Below are 26,745 nucleotides of genomic sequence, written 5' to 3'. Positions count from 1 at the left end.
TTGCTGAGTTTCTGAACCTCCCGGAACCAAAGGTCACTGTTTCAGAAGGTCTTTGCTTCTTTGCTAGCAGAACTAGGAGTAAATATATCAAATATTGAGAAGACCGGAGAATGGAAGTCTACAACAGTAGCTGAGGGTTACATCGATCAACCTGTTTCTTATAAAAATACCATTACTGAACGAATAATCCCAACAGCTAGAGCCCCAGCGTTACAGCATCGCCCTCTTCACTTCAAGAATTAAATGTCAATGTCATGAAACTGTCAACTCGGATACTTCAAATATATTACAAGGTTCCTCAACTTCGCAAGGTATTAATATCAGCAGTTATTCTTATTGTACTTTTCATATTATTGTTCATAAATAAATATTTGGCGTGTTCGAGAATTTTCTGCTAACGAAAAAAGTGGATAAAAAAATTTGCATCAAATTTTTTGAAAAAAAAATTATTTAGTGTTCAAAAACATTCGAAATGTTGAGAGTGGCATACGGTGATTGTACTCTGAATCAGCGGTACAAGCTTTTCACAGAAGGTTGAAAATATCTGAAAAAACTATATATATTGCAGAAACAGTACCTAAAAATTCTTCACCGCAGACCAGTTAAATACGCTTCATAATTACTATTTGAAGAGGCAAAAAAATTCGATATGAGACACCTATATTTTGTCTAAGTTGTCAGTGAACAGTATGAAAATCAAATGATTCTTAATTATGCCAAAAAGTTAATCAATAGAGTTTATTGATTTTCACTATAAGGGTTTTACAAAAACCGCGACACGTGTTTCGCTATACAATAGCTTCTTCAAGCATACCTGAGAGTTATTTCTAAATCACAACCTTATATACTATAACCTAGTACCTATTCGTCTATCTCGAAAGTCTACCTGTAAATATACCTAACTATTTTTACCTGCGAATGAACAGAATCAATAATGGCGAGTTATTCAATTCAGTTTGATCGTTCATAAGATGGTGGGAGTTTTTGAATTTGTTTATTTCCATACTCTCCAACAGGTTAAGTTTCAAACCTTTCTTCTGAAAATGGAGGGGTTTGTATTCATGGTTGAACTCATGTTTCTCTGATATTAGATGACTGGCATATGTGGAATTTATTTTTCCGTTCTGAATGAAAACTATATTTGTGTTCCTTTATGCGGGTTTTGAACGTTCTTCCAGTTTGACCTATATAAAACATCGGACATGACCCACTGTGGGTCATGTCCGATGAAGATGTAGAAGATAGATATAGTTTCATCAAAGTTATAAGAAGTTTTTTATGAATTTACATTTTGCCGCAATGACGAGATAAGATTGAAAGAGTTGAAAATTCACAGCTTAGAGAATTGCAGCAATGGAAATTTTAAAAAAAATCAAACTGCGATAGGTCTCGATACATAACCAATTACATAACCTAATAGATGTAGCCATTACGTGGTAGCAGATCATTTTGAAAAAAGAGAAATGAAACTTTCTATATTTTCATCACTTTCATTTGGAAGTACCATTACTGCAGTTTCATCCTATATGGACATTTTCTAACCAATCACAAAATCTTTAGTGAAAGCCTGTTTAGTTTTCAAAGCAATAAAAATACGAACAATGCCATCTTCTCATTTGTTTATGATATTTATTTAAAGTTTAATTCTGGTAATGTAGCAGCTGCGGTCTTTTGAGATCTTTCTAAGACATTTGATTGCATTGATCATAATATCTTGCTAAGAAAAATTCACTAATACTGCTGCTGAGAAACAGGACTTTCAGAAAATGAAGGAAGTTTCGCGTCGTATTACACAAGTATCAGTTTTAGGGCTTATTCTTATTATATGTCGATAACATCACAAATTTGATAATTTCTGTAAATTTCACTCTTTTCGCTAATGGCACGACGATATTGTGGAACAACAAAAGTCAAATGATTTACACAATGCAACATCTACTAATATGAAAAAAATGAAAAAAAATCAAGGATTGGTGTGATGCTAATTTGCTATCCTTCAATATCACTTAAACAAACATTTTATCATTCAGATGTGCTCTTGATGACCTGTCATTTGGTGATAACTTAGCGATCAAGAACGAGACTCAATCTAAATTTCTAGGTATTCACTTTGACAATTAGCCATATATTGACCATATCAGCCAACTTAAAGGTAGAATTTGTTCTGGATGTTATGCAGTGAGAGTAACTTCAATAAATTTGGGAATTTAAACTGCCAGATCGGAGTATTACGCTTTCGTTGAATCCCATCTATGATATGGAATATCGTTTTGGGCAGTATGCAATTCATCAGCACTTCTGTCTGTATAAGTTCTGAAGAAACGAACTATCAGATATAATAATAATAACATTTATTTTGTAAGTAGGATACATTCCTAATATACAACAACAAGATTATAACTAACAATTAATTGATTAATATTCCAAAACTCATGACTTATGATCTCATTAGTAAGACCTTCAGTTACATTTGTTATAAATATGCAGTAGATCAGTTTTGAACCTTTTCAAAGTTAAAGCTGATTTAATTGAATGAGGCACTTTGTTGTATGTATCAAAACCTTTGACATATACTGAGTTCATACTGATTTTGGTATTAGTTCTGTGTATATGTATGTCAATATTATGTCTAGTGTAATATTTGTGAATATCATAATTGAAACAAATAGATTTTTAAGATATGTTCCAGTTAAATCATTAACAATTTTATGCACAAATATCATTGTCTGGTATAAAAGTTTCTGGGATACCGAAAGCCAATTTAGAGTTGTTAACATTATGGGTTAACATTATGGGAGTATATCAGTTTCCTCTCAATATAATTCTCATTCCTCTATTTTGTAGTTTTTGTAGTTGTGCCTGTTTGTTCAAATTGAAAAAGTATAAAATTGAAGCACAATAATCAAAGTGTGGTGGTATAATTGTTTTATAGACTAATATCTTTGTGTTTAAAGACATTACAGACAGTAGTTTTTTCGAAATTTTCTTATGTATGTATTAAAATGTTCTTCAAATGTGTGATTGCAGTCCAGTTAAAATCCTAAGTATTTTACAGTATTATTCACTTTTATATTTTCATCATTAATAGAAATATTTATCTGATTTATATTGATTTTTTTATATTTGTATTTTGAAGTGAATATCATGGCAGTAGTATATGTGTAAGATATGGCCCTATTATAATTTGCAAGAGTTCTATAATGATGAATTTTTGTGAGAAAATGTGCATATTTGAATTCAGGTTATATAAGATTTTTGTTTATATTCTTGTTTGGATATAAATGTTTGACCATCTGTTGTAATGGGTGTGTTCATTCATGTAATATTATATGTAAGTATATATGTTTATGTGTGTATTATATAAGTGTTCATAATATTTTTAAACAAATTTGTACACAACCATGTTGATACAAAATTAATTTCGACGTTGAACTACAGTTTATGTTCTAACTTTACTTTTTTGTAGGTGTTTTCATATTCACATTTTATTTTTCTATACTTATATTTATATTTATTTTTCACAAGCTCTGTCCACAAGATTTATTCTTAATGACAATAAAGTATATTATATAATGATAATAATTATTATTATTATTTTAAGTTTCAAAATATCCATATAGAACGAAACTGCAATAACGTTATTTACAAATGAAAGTGGTAAAAAATGAAAAAATAAACAGAAAGTTTCATTTCTCATAATTAAATAACTAGTTATTTTCTAATTTTGTCTCTAGAAAAATGTTGAAAAAACCGTGGTACTGAACAAAAAAAAGCTTTTTTAACTGGGAATTAATGTTAATAGGCCTTCCTAATTCCTTCAAGATTTTTCCAATTTTCAGTACTAACGAATCCGCAAGAGCTTTTTGAAATCAGAATAGCATTTCATTTGTTAAAAATTTTGTTGAGAGTGATGGTGTGATAACGGTTTTTGATGAACACGTCAAATGCTATTTTTTCATTCAAATTTTGGTTCACAAAAATAAAGAGGAGGATTTATTGTAAAGGGCGAAATGAATATTCAAATTTCCCGACAGGAAACGTGTTTTCTTCAGAATTGCATATGATAATACTAACTTATACTCTTATAGAAAATATTCAAAAAAATCTCTGAAATTAGTTTGAGAATTCCTTCTTTAATATTCCATCTTGAAGTGTTGAAAGAAATGTATACATTTTTTATACTCGTACATTATAGGTACTACTTTACCTGCGAAGGAAAAAAGGTATCCCATATTGTACAACATGTTGGTCACTTGAATGATACTCTCCGATATATTTAGCGTAATTGTTATCATTATCAGAAAACCAGCGTGTGGTCAACTGTTTTTGTCGTTGAGAACTTCCTGTTGGGACAATTATCTCTTCTTTATGTTTATCAACAGTCAAATACAATTTGAAAAGTGAAGTGACGAGTTAGGTGAGTGAACAGGCACATCTCTTTCATATTTGATTGGTTTGTTAGGTTGAGAAACGTGTCGAATTGAATATTTATTAGTTGAAGATTTATAATTTTTCAACAAGGATTCAAAGTGACCTAGGTGAGCAATTGAAATTAGAATGAATCAACCAACTGAATACCTACTGACGGTTAGCCGTTTTCTGGAAAATATGTCCTGAAAATTTTTCAAATACAGCGTGACTCACGGTCGATGGTAGGTTAGACGTTTCTGGAAAACGCAAAGCATGATTTTTCTGAAAATGTAACCTCTTACATTTCCTTACCTGTTCTATCGATCTGAAATATTTTCAGCATTGCGGCGTTGCCACTTCCATCAAAAAGTCCTAGCAACTTTATTTTTTTAAATGGAACACCCCGTATATTAATACATTTTTGGAATTGATCTGGTATTTCAATACTTTTCTGTCGATAATGTCCTATACCTATCTCTATCTGTTTTTGAGATAAAAAATAAATTGTGCTAAATATGGTCCAAAACATAGCCTTAATTGAAATTAAGTACATCGGTACTCTCAATTCATGAAAAGTTGATATTTTGATGATAGTTTGGACAAACGAAACGAAATATTCAAACGACACCAAGAAATCGACTCCATATCATACAGGGCGTTCTGAAATTACTATTATTTACATTGTGCATAAAAGTAGTCAAAAGTTCATTTTTTCAAGTGAAACACCCTGTATATTACTCGGTAAATTGAAAGATGGTGAAAAATGCTTCAAGATAATATATCATGTCCCTATACCTAAATCGTCAAGTTTTCTCAATAAAGTCGCTTCTTCTAGAAACATTATTTATTTTAGAATTTGGATTTAGGTAGCAGTGAAATTATCAAGCTTATAGCAGTTCGGTTACTTTAATAAGTAATTTACAAAGAGTTATCGACGGTGTTTCGAATCATCTTCCAAAATGAATGTAAATATCGTTTATTCAAACTAAGCTCTTATGAAATTATTTATTATACACATGACCAAAGTGATCAAATCATTGTCAGAACGTGTAAAAAATTCAACCAAATGTATCCTGAATTAACACCAATGAACGAGACGAAGTTTGTAAGGTTACAAAATAATTTCCTTAACTATGGCTCAAAGTTTCCAGGGAACAACTGTACCAAAAATCAGTCATTTCTAGGTAAAAAGTAAGATTTTGTGGGCTAAATAAAACATGTGAAAGTACAGACAATAACAGAATAGGAAGATTCAAAATAACAAAATTATACACAAAATATCACATTTCCACAATAAATGCTGAAAATGTTGTCCATTACATTCTAAACACTTCAATGTTTTTGTACGCGACTTGTGGTTGCTTTTTCAATTTCCTGGGGATCCAGATCTTCAATAATCCGCACTATTCGCCGTCGCAATTCTTCTTTGGTAGGCACTGGAGTACTGTATACCCTTTCTTTTAAAACACCCCATAAAAAAAGTCAAGTGGCGTGAGATCGGGTGATCTCGGTGGTCAATCCCACGGCCCTAAACGCCTAAACCAACGATCGTTGAAGAGTTCCTCAAGTTTCCTGGAAACTTCCTGAGTGGAATGAGCTGGCGCTCCGACCACGAATTCCTATATTCCTCTAAAGGCAAATTTTCAAGAAAATCGGTTACAGTCGTCCTTAATATTTGGAGATATCTCTCTGTATTCAGTGTGTCTTCATAAATAAAAAAACTAATTTTAATGTTCTTCAGAATAGAGAAAACATTCAGGTCAAATTTTTCTTGAAAACCTATTTCTTTTGTAACATGAGGATTATGATCAGCCCAAAAATGTTTATTCCTTCTTTTGAAAATACCATCCCTTGTAAATTTTGATTCGTCGCTCCAAATTATTTTTGACAAAAATTCCCGATCTTCCTGTGTATGAGTCAAAAGGAATTCACAAAAATGCATTCTACGTTCGAAGTCTTCTGCTTTTAGAGCTTGAACTTTGGTCAATTTATACGGCTGCTTTCCATGATTTTTCAAAATTCGTTGTACTGAAGCATGCGATACACCTAAATCTTTTTCTGCACTGCGTATGGAAGCTTCTGGATATGCATAAAAATATGCCAAAACGATAACAGTATTGTCCTCATTTGAAGTAACAGGTTTTGGTAATGTTGAAGGCGCTTTTAACATGAAGCCATAGTTAAGGAAATTATTTTGTAATCTTACAAAGTTCCTCTCGTTCATTGGTGTTAATTCAGGATACATTTGGTTGCATTTTCTACAAGTTCTGGCAATGATTTGATCACACTGTCCGTGTTTAATAAATAATTTCATAAGAACTTCGTTTGAATAATCAATATTTGCATTAATTTTTGGCGCTTTTTTGAAACACCGTCATTAACCATTTATCAGTTACTTATAGAAGTCACCAAACTGTCATAAGCTTGATATTTCCACGGCTACCTAGAAATCAAATAAAAGAAATTGAAAATCTCTTTTATAGAAACACTTCAATCAGAACACCTACCAAAAAATCATTCAGAAAAGTTCACACATGCAGTTCGTGCTATTGGTAATATTAAATCCCCGTGAAGTTACTGACGATGACGATGTAGTATTCAGTCCAACTGTAGAAAGTCCTTCATGACTAACCAATAATCCTCCTTAAAATAACGTGAGTTGGCGTATGTAGTTGTAACATATGCCTTGTAATCCAAAGATCATGTGTTCAAATCCCATGGACCCTATAATTTTTTTATTACCAGCAGTAACGTTATACAAAAAAATTTGTATGATACATTTGTTAAAAGTGATTGTATTTTGCTCGTGAGTTTGCTCCACTTGCTGACGCTCGTTTTGCAATAATCTCCACTCACAAAATAAAATGTCACTTTCAACACTTGTAGGTAAAACGTGAATAACTATTTTTCCATAAAAACGGCTTTATTAAGAAAACTTGACGATTTAGATATAGGGACATGTATATCATCTTGAAGCATTTTTCACCATCTTTCAATTTATCGAGTAATATACAGGGGGTTCCATTTGAAAAAATGAACTTTCAACTACTTTTATGCACAATGGAAATAATAGTAATTTTAGCACGCCCTGTATGATATGGAGTCGATTTGTTTGTGTTATTCGAATATTTCGAGTTTGTCCAAACTATCATCAAAATATCAACTTTTCATAAATTGAGAGTACTGATGTACTTAATTTCAATTAAGGCTATGATTTGGACCATATTCAGCACAATTTATTTTTTATCTCGAAAACAGATAGAGATTGGTATAGGACATTATCAACAAAAAAGTATTGAAATACTAGAGCGATTCCAAAAATGTATTAATATACGGGGTGTTCCATTAAAAAAAAAATGCTATGACTTTTTGCGGCAACGCCGCAATGCTGAAAATATTTTAGATCGATGGAACAGGTAAAATCATACTTTGCGTTTTCCAGAAACGTCTAACCTACCATCGACCGTGAGTCACGCTGTATACGTTTTTCATTATAAACTTTATCGAATAGTAATAATGGCGTTTATTCAACATTTCCGATTGAACCAGATGTTGGTACCAACTTCCTCAACTCAAATGTAACACATTGTATATTTTCACATTTTTGAATAGCTGCCGTAATTCTAAATATTTGGTTTATATAGATGAGTGGGAAAATAGGGATTCAAATGACAGAGTGATGATTGAAAATACTTCTGAATACAACTTAGTCGTACTTGACTATGTGTGAACCACAATAAACCCTTGCGGGTTGAGGTGGAGGGTCGAATAGACCCACTTACTTGTGACCTAACCTAATCTAACTATTTACTCACTTATATATATATATATATATATATATATATATATATATATATATATATATATATATATATATATATATATATATATATATATATATATATATATTCCATCGATTGCTTCAAAAACACTTCACTAACTTTCTGCGAAAGCTTCTAATAATTCCTCTTCGATATTCTCCGTTTCACTATCACTGTCATCATTTAAATCAATAATGAATTTATTTCCACCATTGATATGGAAGTGTCCAATCTCCATATAGTCTTTTTCAACTAAAATTACTTTTTTAATCCTTTTCTGTCAGTCTTCTTCGGTTTTATTAGATACTTCTTCTTTAACTAGCTCTATCACCTTCTTATCAAATTTTGGAAATTTATTTCTACGCCTGATGCTTTTTTTCAATTTTCCCCAAATCAACTCGATAGGATTGAAAACACAGAAATAGGGGGAAGTCTCAGTATGGTGTGTCCATAATTTTCAGCAATACTTTGATTGGCATACACTTTTCCAAATGTTTTTTCTGTGAAACTTGAAGTAGTAGGTTTTTGGTATAGTTATCTTCAAAATACAAATTGATATCCATTAAAAAACTTTCTATTTCATCTTTCCTCGAATTTTCATTCGGTACTTTGATGAGCTGTCATGAATGATAGGAAGTGTTGTCAAGAACTATCACACTATTCGCATCCAACCATTCCTCAAAAATATTAGCTTCCATGTTCTTATGATAGTCCACATTGCAGTCTTTAAGTTTTTTCCACATAATTTCAAAGAATTCGGAACCCATCCTTTACTTTCTCCGCAATGCACAAAGATAAGTCGCGATCCTTTGTTTGCAGTCATGTTAGGCGTACATATTCTCGAACCATCAGTCCACCCTTTCGTAACTGTGTCGTGAGTGTTATACCAAGTTTCGTCCAAATAGAAAATTTGCCGTTGTTCTTGTCTATATTTGATTATTTGTTCTAAGTATTTGTTACGCAATTCCACTATTCTTCTGCTTTCCATAACTGCTTGATGTTTGTTTATTAGTTTAAATCTAAATCCTAGTTTCTTTGTCCAATTCTGAAGAGTTTTGTCACAGCAGCTCACGTTATGGCCGGAAGTATTCAATTTCTTCTGTATGATTTCAATTGTAGGAATCTCATTGCTTTTGTAACAGTCGTATATTAGTTTTTTTAATGATTTTATCAGATGAACATCTAAAGGCATCACATCGCGTCTTGCGTTCATAAGGTTTGATTTTGACTATTTTACGTACAGTTGAGAAAGGAATTTTGGTCAAATCTGCTGTTGCTTGTAATAGTTCCTTTCCCTCGAAACCAAACTTGGTATGTAAATTTTTATATACATTGAAACATATTCTCTGTGTTTCAATATTCAAATACATCCGAATCCTATTCACTGGTATCTCTTTTTCGCATTGTTCACCAGCGCTATTGAAATCATCACACAGGAAAAATTCTGCGTTGTTATCACACTCGTTATTACTATAAGTATTTGTCCAAGAACGCCACATTTTAAACAAAATAACAAAAATTTTAGGTAATTATAACTTCACCAATATCGAATTTCAACACTCGAATCGCGATCAGTTCCTGAACTGAACATTGACGACACAACGGCTTTACTCATCGCTATATTCTATTGGTCACCGTAACATGACTTCAAATTTAATTTTGATTTTTCAGCCAATCATAAAACTCGGTTAGTAAAAATTATCCAATACGAACCGCCAGTTCTTCAGTCCACGTGGACTTATTCGTAGCGGCATTATTTCTTTGTATTGGTTATTTTGGCCTTTGAGTTCGCCGATAGCTTTAAGAATTAGTATATCAGTTAGTTACTTCGACTATACATACAATTTAATGTACATAAGTACGTTAACATAAATCGATATACAGGGTATTTCAAATTCGATCACCATTGGGATCTCGGAAACTATGAGAGATACAAAGATGGTTGAATTGGGGCAAAGGTGCGCATTTACCTGAATAACAATATACCACTGAGAAAGTTCTGAATTTCCGGAGTATATCCGGAGATATTCGGGAAAAACAGAAATTTCGGAAAATGATTTTAATTTTTTTCCGGCTTTAGTTTTCGAAGGTTTCTAAAATAAATTGCATTTCCATATTGCCACTTTTTTCCTGCTACATAATGGTGTTTTCAGATTTGCTATCCGACGTGTCGTCATGCGGCCATCATCATAAACTTAATTTTTTCTCATGGGCGCTAGACTGAATTCTTGCTGTTTTGAATAGAACCAGATTTTACCTTTTCAATGATGTAACATAGTCATAATTTTTTTTTCAAAAAATTGAAGATATTCAAAAAAAATAATTCTTATCATATATAGGCTGTTTCTAAATTTGACTTTCAATTTGTTACACCCAGTGACATTTTGTTATTGTACAAGTCATTGAATTTTTGGCGAAAAATGACTTTCACGAATGAATTACAAATACGATAGAAACAGTGTTAGGACGTCGCAAATGTATTTGAACTTGTATCCCAAAAGACGACAATCACATCGAACTATGTTCAAGTTATTTTGTATCAAAATCTCACCGAGTTTGGTTCGTTTGAAAAGCCAATGAAAAAATACAGAGACATAATCATCAATCAAAATTTGATAAATGAGGTGTGTATGAGGTAAATTTCATTGAAGAGGACCCATTGTCTTGTTTACCTCATACACACCTCATTTATCAAATTTTGATAGTTAATTCTGTCTCTGTATTTTTTCATTGGCTTTTTAAACGAACCAAACTTGGTGAGGTTTTGATCCAATAACTTGAACATATTTCGATGTGTTTTTATCATGTTTGTAATGAATTTGTATCATATATCCTTTTTCTTCATTCGTGAAAGCCATTTTTCGCCAAAAATTCAATGACTTGTACAATAACAAAATGTCATTAAGTGTAATAAATTGAAAGTCAAATTTAGAAACATCAAAGTCAAAGCCTATTATAATAAGAATTAATTTTCTTCAATATCTCCAATTTTTCGAAAAAGAATGATAACTTATGATACATCATTCATAGTGTAAAATCTGATTCTATTCAAAACAAAAAGAATTCAATGTAGCGCCCATAAAAAAAATAATGTTGAAGAAGGTGGCCGGAAGACAAAACGTCGTATAGCAAATCTAAAAACACTATTATATAGCAGGGAAAATATGGCAATGTGGAAGTGCAATTTATTATTGAATTATTCAAAAAATAAAGTCGGAAAAAAATAAAAACCGTTTTCCGAAATTTATGTTTTACCCGGATATCTCTGGAGATACTCGAAATTTCAATACTTTCTCAACGGCATATTGTTAGTCAGGTAAATGTGAGAATGGTGAGAGAGAGAAATGGTGAGAATCCAATTTGAAACACCCTGTATAATGATAATATTGGATCAAATATTAGACTGGTTCCAAATTCATTATTTGTTTTCGCATATTTTTTGTGAGTAGGTAGTTCATTGTATTCTTCAAAACCCTTTTAAAATAATGATTTCATTGACTTTGTAAGATTGTATTTTGGTAAGTGGAGTTGTCCTGTATTTCCGTTTGTTTGATGATTATGAATTCAAGATTCAAAGACAATAAAATCATGTAACTATTCTGGAATCCATTTATTCAAGACTTTGAAAAAATTTTAGATGTCAAGTATAATCTATGTGACAATGATGACCATTTCAATGAGTCCAACATGAAAATAATATTTGTATGTTGGTTGCACCTAGAGATTATTCGAAATTTTTCTGTGAACATAATTGAAATGAGCATTGAAAAAAAGAATGTTATCTAGCATGAAACCCAAATTCATAATCACGTTTACAAATGTGATTTTTTAACCATTTATTGAAAGTATATATTGGTCCGTATTAACATATTTTATCATATGTGGTGTAGCATTTCTTCAATTTTATTTATATCAAGTTTAAGTTTATTGTTATTTAGATAGAAATGAATTGTTGCTAGTGAGTTGTTCACTTTGTTAATAGCTACTAGTACAATCAGCGAACAGGCTATTAAAGTCACATGAATGGAAAAGATGCATGTCGTTTACATATAACGATTACAATAATAGTCCAAAGACACTACCTTGTGGAACGCCAAATTAATTTGCTACAGGTTGGGAAAAACTTTGGTTGATTTCAGTAACGATTTCCGAGAGAATTTTCAAAACGATGGCATGGAGTACTGTGATGACTCAATAATAGCTTATTTATGTATGTTACAAAAATTTCTAATTCTATGGGGGAATTACTCGACAGCCGAATACCTGTTTTTTTTGAGTAAACAAATAAATAACTCCAGAAAGGTTCATTATTGGTATGGGGTGTATGACATAGAGTTACATTTGCACCATGCAGGTATTCAAAAAGGTGAAAATATACAGGGTATCATTTTTGAATTAAAGAAGTTGGTACCACCTCCAGGTTTCATTCGATAAAGCATAATAAAAAATTATATATTTGCCAATTTTCAGGATATGAATTATATTATTTCCTAAAATACAGCTGGCTGACGGTCATCGCGCTGTACCCTGTATTATAATATATTTGACAATCATTTACTGAAAAAAGTTGATTGTATGTAATTGACAATTCCATCTGGAAAATCGACTCGACTTCAGGTAAGTTATTGTGATAAAACTATTTAAAAATTCCTTCAATAAGTTTCTGAATATTATCTATATTGATAATGAAACTACGAATAATATACAGACGTTTATTTATTGTTATTATTATTTGTATCGAATGGTGTTGTAATCAAAATGTACGAAAGCGTTGAAGGGCCACACAAAAATATTTTTTCCGATTTGTATAATTCTACGAAAGCGTTGAAGGGCCACACAAAAATATTTTTTTCAATTTGTATAATTCTGACTTTCATCTCAGAATTCTGACTTGCAAGTCAGAATTCTGACTTGTATCTCAGAATTCTGACTTGCAAGTCAGAATTCTGACTTGTATCTTAGAATTCTGACTTGTATCTCAGAATTCTGACTTGTATCTCAGAATTCTGGGAAAATGGGCATTTAAGAAAAACAAATGAACATCGTCGGAGTGCGCTCTGTGAAGAGATCAAAATAAATGTTCTTCTCTCTGTCGAAGAAAATCCCCATGTCCCCACTAGGCAGATAGTTCGGAAACTCGAAATTAGCCAGTCTTCAGTGGCAAGAGTTCTTGTAGCTGCAAAATGTCATCCATATAAAATAACAATCCTCCAGGAACTTACTGATCCAGATAGAAGACTTCAGTTTTGCGAAAAAATGATGGATCTACTAGACAGGAATGTTGTACATGAAGAAAACTTATATTTTCTGACGAATCAACGTTTTTGTAAAATGGTGTGATAAATCGTCAAAATTGTCGTTATTGGGCAGACAAAAATCCACACTGAATGAGCGAAGGCCACACTCAACATGCAGAAAAAGGCAATGTTTGGGAAGGGATTGTTGGTGATCGAGTTATAGGACCGATTTTCTTCCAAGAAAATCTTACTGGAGCAAGATATTTAGAATTCTTGCAGAAGGACCTAGTTCCGAATTTGGCTATTTTGTTTCCTTGTCCTATAGAAGCTGACGTGCCAAATAGAAACATCTGGTTTCAACAGGACGGCGCGCCTACTCATTTTGCAAGACCTATCCGTGAGTACCTGAATGATGTATATCCAGGCAGATGGATTGGCAGAAGAGGACCTTATGAATGGCCACCTAGGTCTCCGGATTCAACACCTTTGCACTTTTTGAAGAGCAAAGTTTTTAAAATGAAACCGGCAAATATTGAGGATTTAAAAGAAGGAATAAGACAGGAGTGTAGGCTAATTTCCGGCGAAGTAATCAGAAATGTTCAAAACGAGTTTCAGTTACGTTTAGGGTATTGTCAGTTAGTAAATGGACATTTTGAACACTTGTTAACGAAAGACTATTGATTTTGAATTCATTTTTTGAATTAGATAATGTTTGTTGGATATCTTTCAAAGAACAAGGAGTAAAAAAATGAAATTTGGCAGGCATGTGCAACTTGTTGAAGTCATTAAAAAAAAGGGTTGTCATTTAAAAAAAATTATCGATGACGTTATATTTCATATTTGAGACTCACTGTATAATTTTTGTTGCATTAAAATAAGGGCACTTTAAAATACTAATCGATGTGTCCGAGCATATTTCCGAAAGAAACAACACCTTTGATTTAGTGAATTTGTTCCATGTTAGAGACTCGCACTGTTTGAAGTATCATTTATATCTTTTTTGAATATCGAGATTGCGTCAAAAAATAAATCTGCTGTAACAAGATATTCACTGGCAATCCGACAAAGTCGATAAATAGGACTATTATGCCTTAGATTTGACTGAGGTGTTGTTCAAAAATTCTGGAACAAACTTCGCTGCCACACCGTTTATGTCTAAAATGTTCGAAAAAATTGCATGGCATGAGCCAACCAATATGCCGACATCCTCAGCAACTTCTCCAATAGTAGTTCCACGATATGCCATTACAATTTTCTTCACATTCTCAACATTTTCATCGGTTGTTGATGTGCTGGAGCGTCCAGGGCGAGCGTCGCAAATCAAATTTTCTCGACCTTCGGTGAAAAGCTTATTTTTTTCAAGGATGAAACACAAACACTACAGAAAAATCTTTAAAGCGTTCTAATAGCGATGCCTGTGCGACATTAGTGATTCACATTGGATTTGACTCAGAGTACAATCACCGTATGTCACTATCATCATTTCAACTAACTTTTATGCTTTTCACCAACAGAATGAACATGCGTCATAACAGGAATTATATGTTCGAGATGAGTGTTCCAACATGAAAAAATAAAAAAATCGCCAATCGAATGTACGTCCGCAAAATTTTAACATTCACCTTATTTTTTTAACAGTCCACTATTTTACATTGTAACTTTATCGATCATGTAAATGGTCTATGTTTTAATCCGATTCAAAACATATATCATTCATTGAAGTTCTCACTGAATACGAAAAAGTTATTTTCGTGTAATTTGATAGGTATAATAGAAAGTAGAATTTTCCTTTCGGTTTGTATCTGAAAAAAAAAACCATATTGTGAATGACCTAAATATTTGAAAAATGCATGTGCTGCAAACAAAATCCTGATATATACGGATAATAAAATAAGTATAATGAAATGACTTTCAAATAGCTGATGAATTAATTTCGAATTTCAATACTACTAGTGACGAATCCACAGACCAGTCATTTCAGAAATCCTTATTCGATATCGTCTGTTCAATAGAATTTTGTTGATGGGTGAATTTTAATAAACGGAAAGTTTCGAATTTTGAAATATTTGTATGGGAATATTTATCGAAAAAAATCATGAACTGTAACTTGTTTGGTTAATTTTTGATTAGGATCGATGATTACTTTTCAAATGAAAGATACCAATAACTACTAGGTTCGATTGTACTCCTTTATTAACCACTCTGACATCTGACATTATATATTTGACATCTGACATTACATCTGACAGGAGATACCTGACATGAACATAAAGATATCAAAAGCGATATGGTTACATTTTTCAAAGTGTACTACTATTCTACTACTTAAGTCCTGTCCTTCAATACCCGTTCTGAGGTAGTTGTGAAAAAATATGTAACCCGCCATTTTGTAGCTGCAGCCATCTTGAATTTACAATAATATAGAATTCATTGGATTGTATTGTCATCAAAACTAAATGTGTATCCCAAATATCAGATCAATCTGTCAAGTAAGAGGGTCAAACTTCAATTACTGAATTTGACCCAAACAAATGAATTAACGAACAAACAGGCAAGCTGATTGAAACCGTTTAATTAATAATCAAGTGACAGAAATAAAATATTCTGGGAAATTTCTACTAAGAACAAAAACAAAATTCATCTCTTCAAACTAATTAGTAGTTTTTAAAAATATGTTGGTCAAACTAAGCGGACCATAGAAAGCTCACTACAAGAAACTTATTTGGTTGCTTATCATGCCATAGAGAACGATCACATAATAAGTAAGGAATGATTAGAAATGTGGAATGAAATCTATGAGCGGCACATTGTTAGCACTCATCTAGACGATGCATATAAAAACATTTACAAAACTGTAACATCACAAATAGCAAAAGCAACTAATGACATAACTTGATTGTTAAAAATATCTAGAAACGCGAGGTCATACCAAAATAAGACGTCTCCAGTAGAAAATTGATAAAATACAATAGGTCGTTGATTATTCATTTGGAAATATCTTTTTTTTTCCTAAAAGGAAAAAGCATTTGAGATTTATATTTATTCATAATTGGGGTTTTTATCGATGCATTTGAAAATATTCTTGGGGATTTCAGAATAACTGTGATAGTCTTATCTTGTATATAAATAGTTTCGATATATTAACTTCCTACTCGTAGTTACAATTTATATATACCCTAATAGTCCCAGAGGAGTAAATTCGAATTTAACAGATTTTTGTGAACAAGGTTGCTCACAAGTATATACAAATCTACAGAGGAATATCAAGATATCATTGTATATTTTCAAATAATTTTGTTTTCAGGTTTATATCAAATTCAAGCAAACCATATCCGAAGATTACCCGAACCGACTTAATATCATCCCGAGTGAATGCTAAAGGTAAGAATATCTACAATAGACTACAGTAATAGTGAGAAGGAAGATACAGTTAAAATCCAATTCAATTCTCATCCAGAAGTTTATTAGGTGTCTTTTTGCATACTGTTACGTTTTTCCCCGTAGGTTGATCAATAATTGACTACACTGAATAATCAAACTAAACTTTATTTCATTTTGAATACAACAAACACTTCAACTGAAACTTCAACTATTATTTGAATGTCTATCGCTTCACTAGAGCACTTAGCGTACCGCACTGTATCTTCCACTTGACTGTGTACTCGACTGTCCCGATATGCCCGCCACCAGCGCTTAAATAGTGTGTCTCACTTCCATCACGAGTGGCGGACAGTGTATATCACTTTGGCCAACCCCATTCAGGTGGTAGGTGCATTTTGAGCATTTCCATCAGTCCTGAGAGTTTCATCGTTTCACCTCGAATATTACGGATGATACGGTGGTGTTTCCATAAGAAGTGAGACAAATTCGTATTTTTCAGGACTGAAAGTTTTTCAGCCCCCTAATATGTTTTACCGTAAAGATGAGGTGTTCCATCGCGAGTGGCGGACAGTGTATATCACTTTGGCCAACCCCATTCAGGTGGTAGGTGCATTTTGAGCATTTTCATCAATTCTGAGAGTTTCATCGTTCCACTTTGAAAATTACGGAAGATTCGGGGGTATTTCCATAAGAAGTGAGACAAATTCGGATTTTTCAGGACTGAAATTTTTTCAGAAAAAATTGTATTCGTAGTAAGTTGGTAGTCCTGATTAGAAATCTGAAGGAATGTTGAGCCTATTTTGCCCCCTAATATGTTTTACTTTAAAAATGGGGTGTTCCATCGCGAGTGGCGGACAGTGTATATAACTTTGGCCAACCCCATTCAGGTGATAGGTGCATTTTCAGCATTTCCATCAATCCTGAGAGTTTCATCGTTCTACCTCGAATATTACGGAAGATACGGGGGTGTTTCCATGCGAAGTGAGACACACTGAATATCGTAATCGAACATCGTAGAATTTTCGTTCCGTTCCATCGACATCGGTAGCATGACTCTCGCTGCTTCTCGAGCGCCAGGGAACATTGAGCATTCCCGCGCTCTTAGCTACGTCACATTTGGTTTATGGTTACCAGAGGCGGCCGGCGTTATTTTATTTCGGGCATGATTTGCAACAATACTTTCACTGAAAGTTTTAGGTAAACGAATTATCATCAAAAATGATCAAAAAATGTTTTCTATGAGAAATGGAAAATGTTTTGAGTGATTTGACAATTTACAGATTGCCCATATACACGAATGAATATCAAAGTTAGAAGGCATTTGAGTCAATGGGATGGAATTCAATTTATTTATATGACGTCGCCTGCGGAAGCCATTGTATAGCGAAACACGTTTTATGTTTCTCACTAGAATGTCACGAACAGTGATTCTAATTACATGTAATGAATTTTTAAGAAAAAAAGGTTTTGGCTTTCTACTTCTCCATCTTTATAAAAACAAAATCTGAGAATCTCCAAATGGAAGAAAGAAAGCATTGATTCCAAAATAAACTCTTCACAAAGATGTGTAGACCATGCAAAGAAGTAAATTTTAGACACAAACTGGAAAAAAGTCTTGTCATATAAACTGTGAATTATACAAAAAACAGTTTTTTCTGTCCTATATGTACTCCAAACATTCGTTATGGAATTGAATCCGATATCATTCCCAAAATTGCTACACAATATGGTATATCGAATAGGTAAAATTTCACACGGAACACTGTTATCCTACAATGATGGAGATCTGATGGTTTAGAATGAGACACTTGCCTTATTGCCTGTTCAGCACTAATCTGAATAACATTACAAAACGAAGGATCAATTCATTTCACAAAATAACGACTTTATGTTACGATTGAGTTACATTTACTCATGTAATCGATGACAGTACGTAATGACAATAATTTGCTCGTTTGATTTAATCTCATCAATACCTGTATATTACTAGAAGAGATAACATTTTGGGGTAGAAATGTTTTGTCTTTCTACTTCTCCATCTTCATACAAACAAAATTTGGAAATTTCCCAAAGAAAGGATGAAAGCAAAAATTAATCCGTTCTGAAAATATATCCCTTCCAAAAAAATGAATATATTTCTACAAATTATCATATTTGTCGATCCAATTTCCATTTTTATTGATAAGTAATTCTTTCGAATGTGTAATGGTTTGACATTGTATGAATTACATCACTACTACCAAACGAATGAAAACTAATTTTATTTCTAGGATGAGAATCACAGTGCTGTTCATCCTGACGATATCCTGGCATAGAAGTGGCATCCAAACCCAGAAGTGTGGCAAACCCGAAGTTACGCGAAATAATGTTTACATCTATCGAAGACCTGAACAGTTACCAGTGAAAGTGAACCGATGCTTATATAACGACACGAAACATGCTTACTCTGACATCACAGAAAACTGTATGAGAGCCTTCAAAACTGGCATATTCCAGGACAAATTCCAACGTGTGAATTATTTGAGAGAGAGAGGATCTCCAGTACTCCTGGAAGAATATTACACCTTTGCGGATCTGATAAAAAACGAGATTAGGCTGAGATCTGGAGCTACATGCAGATATGACAGGGGATTTTGTTATGATCCCAGCGAGACCAACAACTACGCAGTTGTCTGGGATGTTTTCAAGAAACCCCTTCTAGCTTGTCCCACCAGACTAGAGCTTGTGTTCGTAGGTTTGGCAGATATCTGGGATTTCCATGGCGGTCAGCTGAAGTATTTGGTTTACTTAGACGAGAAGGGAGACAGAGCATTCTATCTCAAAATAATAAGAAAAGCTTATTGTGACAACAAAAACTTACTCATCACCGAAGGGAATCATTTTATTATATCTCTGATTCAGCTGGACTCAGATTTCCACTCCGGAATGCTTCCGAAAACATACTATTTTTCCATGGATACGAAGAAAGAAGTCAGCGAGGCTATCATGAGAAATTGTGATCTTCAGCAATACCCACTTGATTTCACTAACCGGATTGGAGATGAATATTTGAAAGATTCAAAAAACTTGAAGACTATCCTGGAATACTATCAACAACTTATCATAGGAGTGAAATTGGACTCGGAGAGATCGTCGACTAAGGGTGGTGTTGATAGTAACGCTAGAATTTTGAACATATTTTACAGAAATTTAACTACCCTGGAATTTCTTGTCAGTGACATAATTAAGGCAGTCAATACCATCAACGATAACCTGAAGAAACTTCAGCAGGCAAGAGTGGGAGAAAATAACAATGCTGATATGAATGTGACTATGAGAATCATCCAGGAACTGCGATCAGAAGATAAGAGGATTATGAAACGGGTTGATAATGAACATGATGCCTTAAACAATTTGGACAAAAAGATCTCTGATCTTGATCGACTCATAAGAAATCAAAATGTGAAATATCCTACTAGAACTGAGTTTAATAGAGAATTGTCGAACATTCAAAATGAAATAAATAACAAACTTCAGGTATTCATCACCAAACTGGATTCTGTGTTGAAGGAAAACTTGACAAACTTGAAAAATAATGATTCCAAGTTTCAAAAGGATATTGCAGATCGATATGATAAATCATTAGAAAAAATTGAAAGCGACTTTGAAAATTTAGATGAGTTGGTTGAAGACATCAGAAATCAATTAGAGTCTGAAGTCAGTTCAACAAACAAAACTATAATCGAAAATTTCACTCTCGTAAAGAATAGATTAGCTAGTATCGAGCGAGAGTTATCGGAAATTCAACCATTTCTTGCGAAATGGCGCGAAACCGAAAATAAAACAGAAAACGTTAGAAAAGATTTGGAAAACCACAGAAAAAATTTACTGGGTACAATATTATTGACGGAAGGCCATATCAAAGCAATTCAAAGTAATTTAACTGATACTAATTTCATATTACTCAACAATAAATTCAATATCTCAGAAATTAAAGATCGTTTCGAGAAATTACTGAAGAAATTTGGTGGCATTGACTGGGATGTTGTCAGAAATCTGAAGCCCGATACAGTGTCTCACAGAGAATTTCAAAAAGAAATAAACAAATCGCAGGAAGGTTATGAGAGAAGAATCGAAAAAGTGATGAAAGATTTGAACATGGGTTTGAAACAATATAACAACAATTGTTCCCAACAATATTCCAATCTACGATTCGAAGTTTTCAGAAAGATAGACAATTTATCAGCAGATGTGACACGTAAAATAACGGAAAACGAAAATAGAGTAAAAGAACATTCAAAAAAGCTTAGTGATTCTGCAAAAATCGATGTCAAGGAGTCTGCTTCGAAAAATTTCACCAATATTCTAAGTGATATAAACAAACTCAAGTCTACTTTATTGAATGAAAAAAAACTTGTTTTCGAAAAACTCAACGAGAATGAGGGTGACATATCCAAAATAAAAAATGAAATACAAAAATACAAAACAGATTCACTTGGATCAGTGAAGTTAAATGAACAAAACCTGAAGGATTTGCAGAAAAATATTAACGATACCAATAATATTTTACGTAATTCTGGAGAAGATATAGAGAAAATCAAACAACAAGTTGATGATATCAATGAACACATCTCTAGTGTTGAACAAAAAATGGAAGAAAACAGATTCAACACCACACAGTATTGCAAGAAGTCATACGAAGATATACTCAACCAAACTGATGAGAAAATATCTCGAATTAAACATTCAACACTACAAAATATATCTCTGTTAGGAAGGCAGCTCACAACAGTTAAGGAAGATTCATTGAAAAATCAGGAACCCATTCGTATAAGAGTCGAGAACATAGATGTTTTATTAGAGAAGTTGAAAAACGAATTGGAGGAATACAAAACTGATTCAACTTCAAATTTTGGAGTGCTTAAAACTGAACTGAAAAAAATCCATGAAAATTTCATTGAAACAAAGAAACGATCTATGAATAATGAAGCGGAAACAACGAAAGTTAAAGATGACCTAGATGAAGTAACAAAAAAATTAGATGGTTTTCAGAAGACCATCTTAGAGTATAATACAGATGTGAAGACTTTGAACGACTCAATTCAGTTGCATGGAAAAAGTATCTCACAGATTTTTCCAAAACTGGTTCAATTTAGAAAAGAAGTTGATGTCATCAATTCCCACGGGTTGAATATTACAGATGATGTCCATAACCTTGAAAAAGCGGTAGATCAGATTGAAACAGAAATATTCAAAGTCAAGGATGTTCCTGTGAAAATTAAAATGCAAGGAAACGAAATAGATAACCTAAAACATCAAGTGGAAGCTCTTGGCACTGACGCAACGAAGAAAGCCGAAGAGAATAAAATGGATTTTGAAGCTATTAAACAAAATATGTCAGACATATCAAGAACTTTAAAAAACGAAGACACGAAAATCAGTGATCTGAAAGCAGGACTACAAGATATTCTGGGTAAACTTGGTGAAAATGAGAAACTGGTTGAAACGTCTAAACAAGAATGCTTGAATTATGTTAATATAAGAATGAAGTCTGTGACGGAAGAGATAGCTCAGATTCATGATCTGATTCTGAAGAAAAATGAAGAGCTCAGAAGAGTTGAGACTGACCTGAATGAAAAATTGACCACATGTTGTGATGAAACTAGGAAAGAACTGAGAGATAAGGATATGCTCATAAAACATCTCCAGGAAAGTTTAGATAAACTTTCGAAACAAGTTAGTGAGAATAATAGTAATATTGCCAAAATTAACAAACTTATCGACCAGAATTTGAATGGAGAACCTGAACCTGCCAGACAATGAAATAATGTTGAACAGCTTCAGTTTCAGTAACTGGATATATTTTATTCGGTAGATAAATGAATATAAGCTAGTTGAATGATGAGGCTAGAGTAAAGATTTGTTATTGTCTAGAAGACTGTTGATTAATCAATTAAGTTCGAAACTGAAATATAATATTTATATAAATGTCTGTGTATTATATATTTACTTTGAATTATTGAGAAATGATTCACCTTCTGGATATTATCTGCTGCAAATCTCAAATTACTTTATGGGCTCACGGCTTACCACATTGTATAGGGTCTATATCAATCTGATTATGAAAAGAAATGATCAAACTATCGAGATTTTTCAGTTCAATGAGATACTGAAAACCAAGTGAGAAATAGCGAAGTATTTGAAAATATTGAATAAATTGACCATAATAAAACTGACTGAGTACAAAACTTGGATACTCTTTCAAAAATGATGAAAATTATAATACTGTGAGTCGTTGAAGTGAAAGTAGGAGTTACAATAGAAGTGTCACCATGCAATTCAAAATTTATGTTTGTAACACCTGCAAACTCTTGATACTGAAACATCACACAATCATCCATTTTCACTGGTTCTGAATCAGTTGAATATTTTTTATATTTTGTATTATATGAAGTATTTTAAAACTTTTTCTTTTTCTCATATAGTATTTGTGAAGATAAACTACCCTACTATTAGATATTCGAAACTATTGATTATTATTATAGATTATTATTGATATTATTGATTATTTATATATATTGATGATGATAATGAGTTTGAAGATCATGTGAGAAATTATATTATCGAAATTATTCAATATTTTCTCAATTATTCGAGATGCAGAAAAATTCGGTTACAGTGTTTTGTTTTCATTCCTTCGATATCGATAGGAAATGTAGTATAGGTACATAAAATTATTCTGATGATAATTTTCCTACGCTATCATAATTGGGATATACATGTAGAACTAGTGAACTAGTAAATATTCATAAAATGTGTTATAAAATAGTTTTTAGTATTCAGCTTCATTTCGTAGATATTCATATGATTCAGTTTTTAGAAATATGCGAAATATGGCTCTTTGAAAATATTATACTACTCAACGAACTCTACAAATTTCAAATAAATAGTTTAGTGATTCAATAATTTTTCTGAAGGAAGGTTGGTTAGGTAACAGGATAATTAAAAAAAAAAACGAATTCGTTTGTTTCATGTCGTTTAGTGTTGGTGTTGTCTCGAAAGTTTGTCTGTTGCGATGGTTTTTATTTTTTTTAATATGCATCTAATATTTCCGATGGTTTTAAAAATAGTAATATAATCAACACGAAAAAACTACCTCATCCCTGAAGAAGAATTTAATTTAACTCGAAACCTCGGCAAGAAAACAATTGTTTTTTTTTAATTGATACTGTTACTCAACGAACCTTCTTCAGTTGAATTTCAACGTCCTCTCTTGCTTCCTTCTAGATTAAATGGCTGAAGACCAAACAAACAATTTTTTTTGAAGAAAGATAATAGAAACATTTTGAGAGCAAAATTTTATTTATATGCCCTGAAAGAAAAAAAAAACACTTTGAATTAAATTAAAACTATCAATTTATCACATTACTCAATTTATATGACATTAAAGGGTTGTTGCGAGATTTACCGTGTAAATACAATATTCAACTTGATTCTAACATGGGCAATTCTTATAAAAAATTGTATGTTTCTTGATGAAGAAGATAAATCTTGCAACGAAAATCATGGAGAAAGTCGTAAACCACCATATCCTCAAATATTTGGAAGGCTTCAATATCTTGAGCGATCAAGCGATCGTCATTATGGCTTTCAGGAATATCAAGATCAACAGGCAACCTTTTATCGTATGTCATCCATATTTGGGATAACGCAATCGAGAAAAATAGAGAATCAAGAGCTGTTGCTCTCGATGTTTCTGAGGCCTTTGACAGTGGGTGGCATGAGGTTTTGCTGGCCAAGCTTCGATGCTATGGCTTGTTGGATAATTTTTGTGTATGGCTCTTCAGCTTCCTGAAAGAAAGTTTCTTGCAAGTGGCCGTCGATGGGTATCTCTGGAATACTTTCCCCAGGGATCTATCGCTACTTTCGCGCACAATCATCGCTCGGAAAGTGCCTTAAGGATTTTCCTGTAGTGCTTGTGTTTTGTCTTAAAAAAAAAGCTTTCATATCATATAAATTTTGTAATCTAATGAATTGATGGGTTTGAAACATATATTCTATGAGATGAAAATTCCCATGACTCATTTATAAGAGATATTTAAATCAGAATTTCTAGGTTTTGTAAAAGAGTTAACTCAATTTCCATTTATCGGTATGGCTCTAGAGAGAAAAAATCAACGGATGATGCAATTTGTCAACTCACAACATATGTATAAAATTCATTTGATAAAATTAACCCATCGCTTTGTATATTTGTTGATCTCTCTAAAGTCTTTGATACTGTGAGACATAAAAAATGAATTGAAATAATATTGCATGAGAAGTAACACTCTCAATAATTTTAAGAGTTATTAAACAGATCGTGGGTGAAAAGTTCACATTGGCGAGATTTTGAGTGAACCAATGACTGGTACATATGGAGTGCCACAAGGAACGGTATTGGGCCCTCTCTTGTTGACTCTATATATCAATAGCTTACTGAATTTAAAAACTTAAAGCAAAATTATGGGTTTTGGAGATGACACCTCTTTTTTTTATGAATCTAAGTGATGGAAATCCTTGAAGTCAGAAGTGGAAGATGATTTCAAGATTACAGATAAATGGTTCAAATATGACACTCTGACACTCAATTCAGAAGAATCAAATTCAACTACGTTATTATAGTTATGGTGATGTAAATGACAATCACTTGGAAAACTTGAACACAAACTTCACAGATGAATTTTGATAATCATTTTGAAATGAATAGCCGTATAACCAATCAGTTTCATTTGGTGTCAGACAGAGTTTTGTTTGGCTATGATTCTCAATACAAAAAATTACCTTTCAAATTTGTGGCCATCAACATAATACCAGAAGTAAATATAATTCGTGAATCGTACCACGCTACGATAAAACATTATAGGACAGCGTCATTATCTTGCACCAAAACTATATTCTTCACTTCCTGTCGAAATGAAGAACATAAATAGTATTTCTGATGCACTGTTTTGGAACTTTTGGTGTAGTAATGAATATTACTGGAGTTTTTTCCTAACACCAAATCGTTATTTTCAACACATCGACACGTGTTTCGATCACCAAGTGATCATCTTCAAAGAGGAAGATTGAAACTTCCTCTTAATCTTCCTCTTTGAAGATGATCACTTGGTGATCGAAACACGTGTCGAAGTGTTAAAAATAACGATTTGGTGTTGGGAAAAAACTCCAGTAATATTCATAAATAGTAGTGGTCTCTTCAAGAAAAACATAAAAAACAAAACAATGACTGTTGAGTTGCCAAAGAGGATTTTGTCAACCGAAGGAATAAACGTTGAACTTCTTCAGGGAAATGAATGATTTTTGCAAATCCGTTATAAACCATCTAGTCGAATATAAATGGATATATTTTCACAAATTTTAAATCACTTTCATCAGATATCGCTGATATATTTCAATTTTAGATATTTGATGGAATTTATAAATGTTATAAATGTTATTACCAATTCTCGATACTTTATTGTACTATTTTTAGTGTTGACTATCTACTGCTCTGAATATAGGAAGTCACGATAGTTTCACACCAAGACACCAAGCCATGATGGTTAAACCTCTGAAGAAGCTAGCCACTCGCACCAGCGAAACATCAGGAAGAACTTCCAAATATCTACGGCTTTCAAACTTGAAAAACAGTGACATTGAAAACCTCAGCCGCGAAAGTCTAAATCATTTTGATAAATAGCTATTATTTCTCATATAACTGCTTGGTCATTCGGACACCTACGGGATCGTATTTGTTTATATAAAATACCCGTAAACTACACACATTGGGACATTTTATTATTATTGCTACGTGTTAGGAGTCACACATAAAAAGGTAAGACCTCATTACTTCCTCAACAGCTCGCACAAGTTTCTCAACTTCTGAGAGTTGTCGT

At 32.6% G+C, this 26,745-nt stretch overlaps 1 protein-coding gene across 4 annotated transcripts; it reads left to right on the top strand.

Annotated features, from left to right (window-relative positions):
* The first annotated feature begins 4,356 nt into the window (after window positions 1-4,356).
* On the top strand, window positions 4,357-22,816 carry LOC111513117 (uncharacterized). Of its 4 annotated transcripts, none has more exons than XM_023169279.2 (3): window positions 4,357-4,417; window positions 16,773-16,849; window positions 19,120-22,816. In XM_023169279.2, exon 3 carries the CDS (start codon window positions 19,121-19,123, stop codon window positions 22,649-22,651), a length of 3,531 nt encoding a protein of 1,176 aa, XP_023025047.2. In that variant the 5' UTR covers window positions 4,357-4,417; window positions 16,773-16,849; window position 19,120; the 3' UTR covers window positions 22,652-22,816. The 4 variants fall into 4 exon arrangements, with proteins under 4 accessions (XP_023025047.2, XP_023025044.2, XP_074032055.1 ...); XM_023169276.2 differs by having other exon boundaries at window positions 4,403-4,538; XM_074175954.1 differs by lacking the exon at window positions 4,357-4,417 and adding an exon at window positions 12,804-12,848.
* The last annotated feature ends 3,929 nt before the right edge of the window (window positions 22,817-26,745 follow it).

The sequence above is a fragment of the Leptinotarsa decemlineata genome, unplaced genomic scaffold (genome assembly GCF_025532065.1).
Source record: "Leptinotarsa decemlineata unplaced genomic scaffold, Ldec_3_MD MMD2_tig00001393_RagTag_RagTag, whole genome shotgun sequence".
In the NCBI taxonomy this organism is placed as follows: domain Eukaryota; kingdom Metazoa; phylum Arthropoda; class Insecta; order Coleoptera; family Chrysomelidae; genus Leptinotarsa; species Leptinotarsa decemlineata.
Note: the sequence above shows the minus strand (reverse complement) of the source record. Positions and strands in the feature narration are given on the sequence as shown.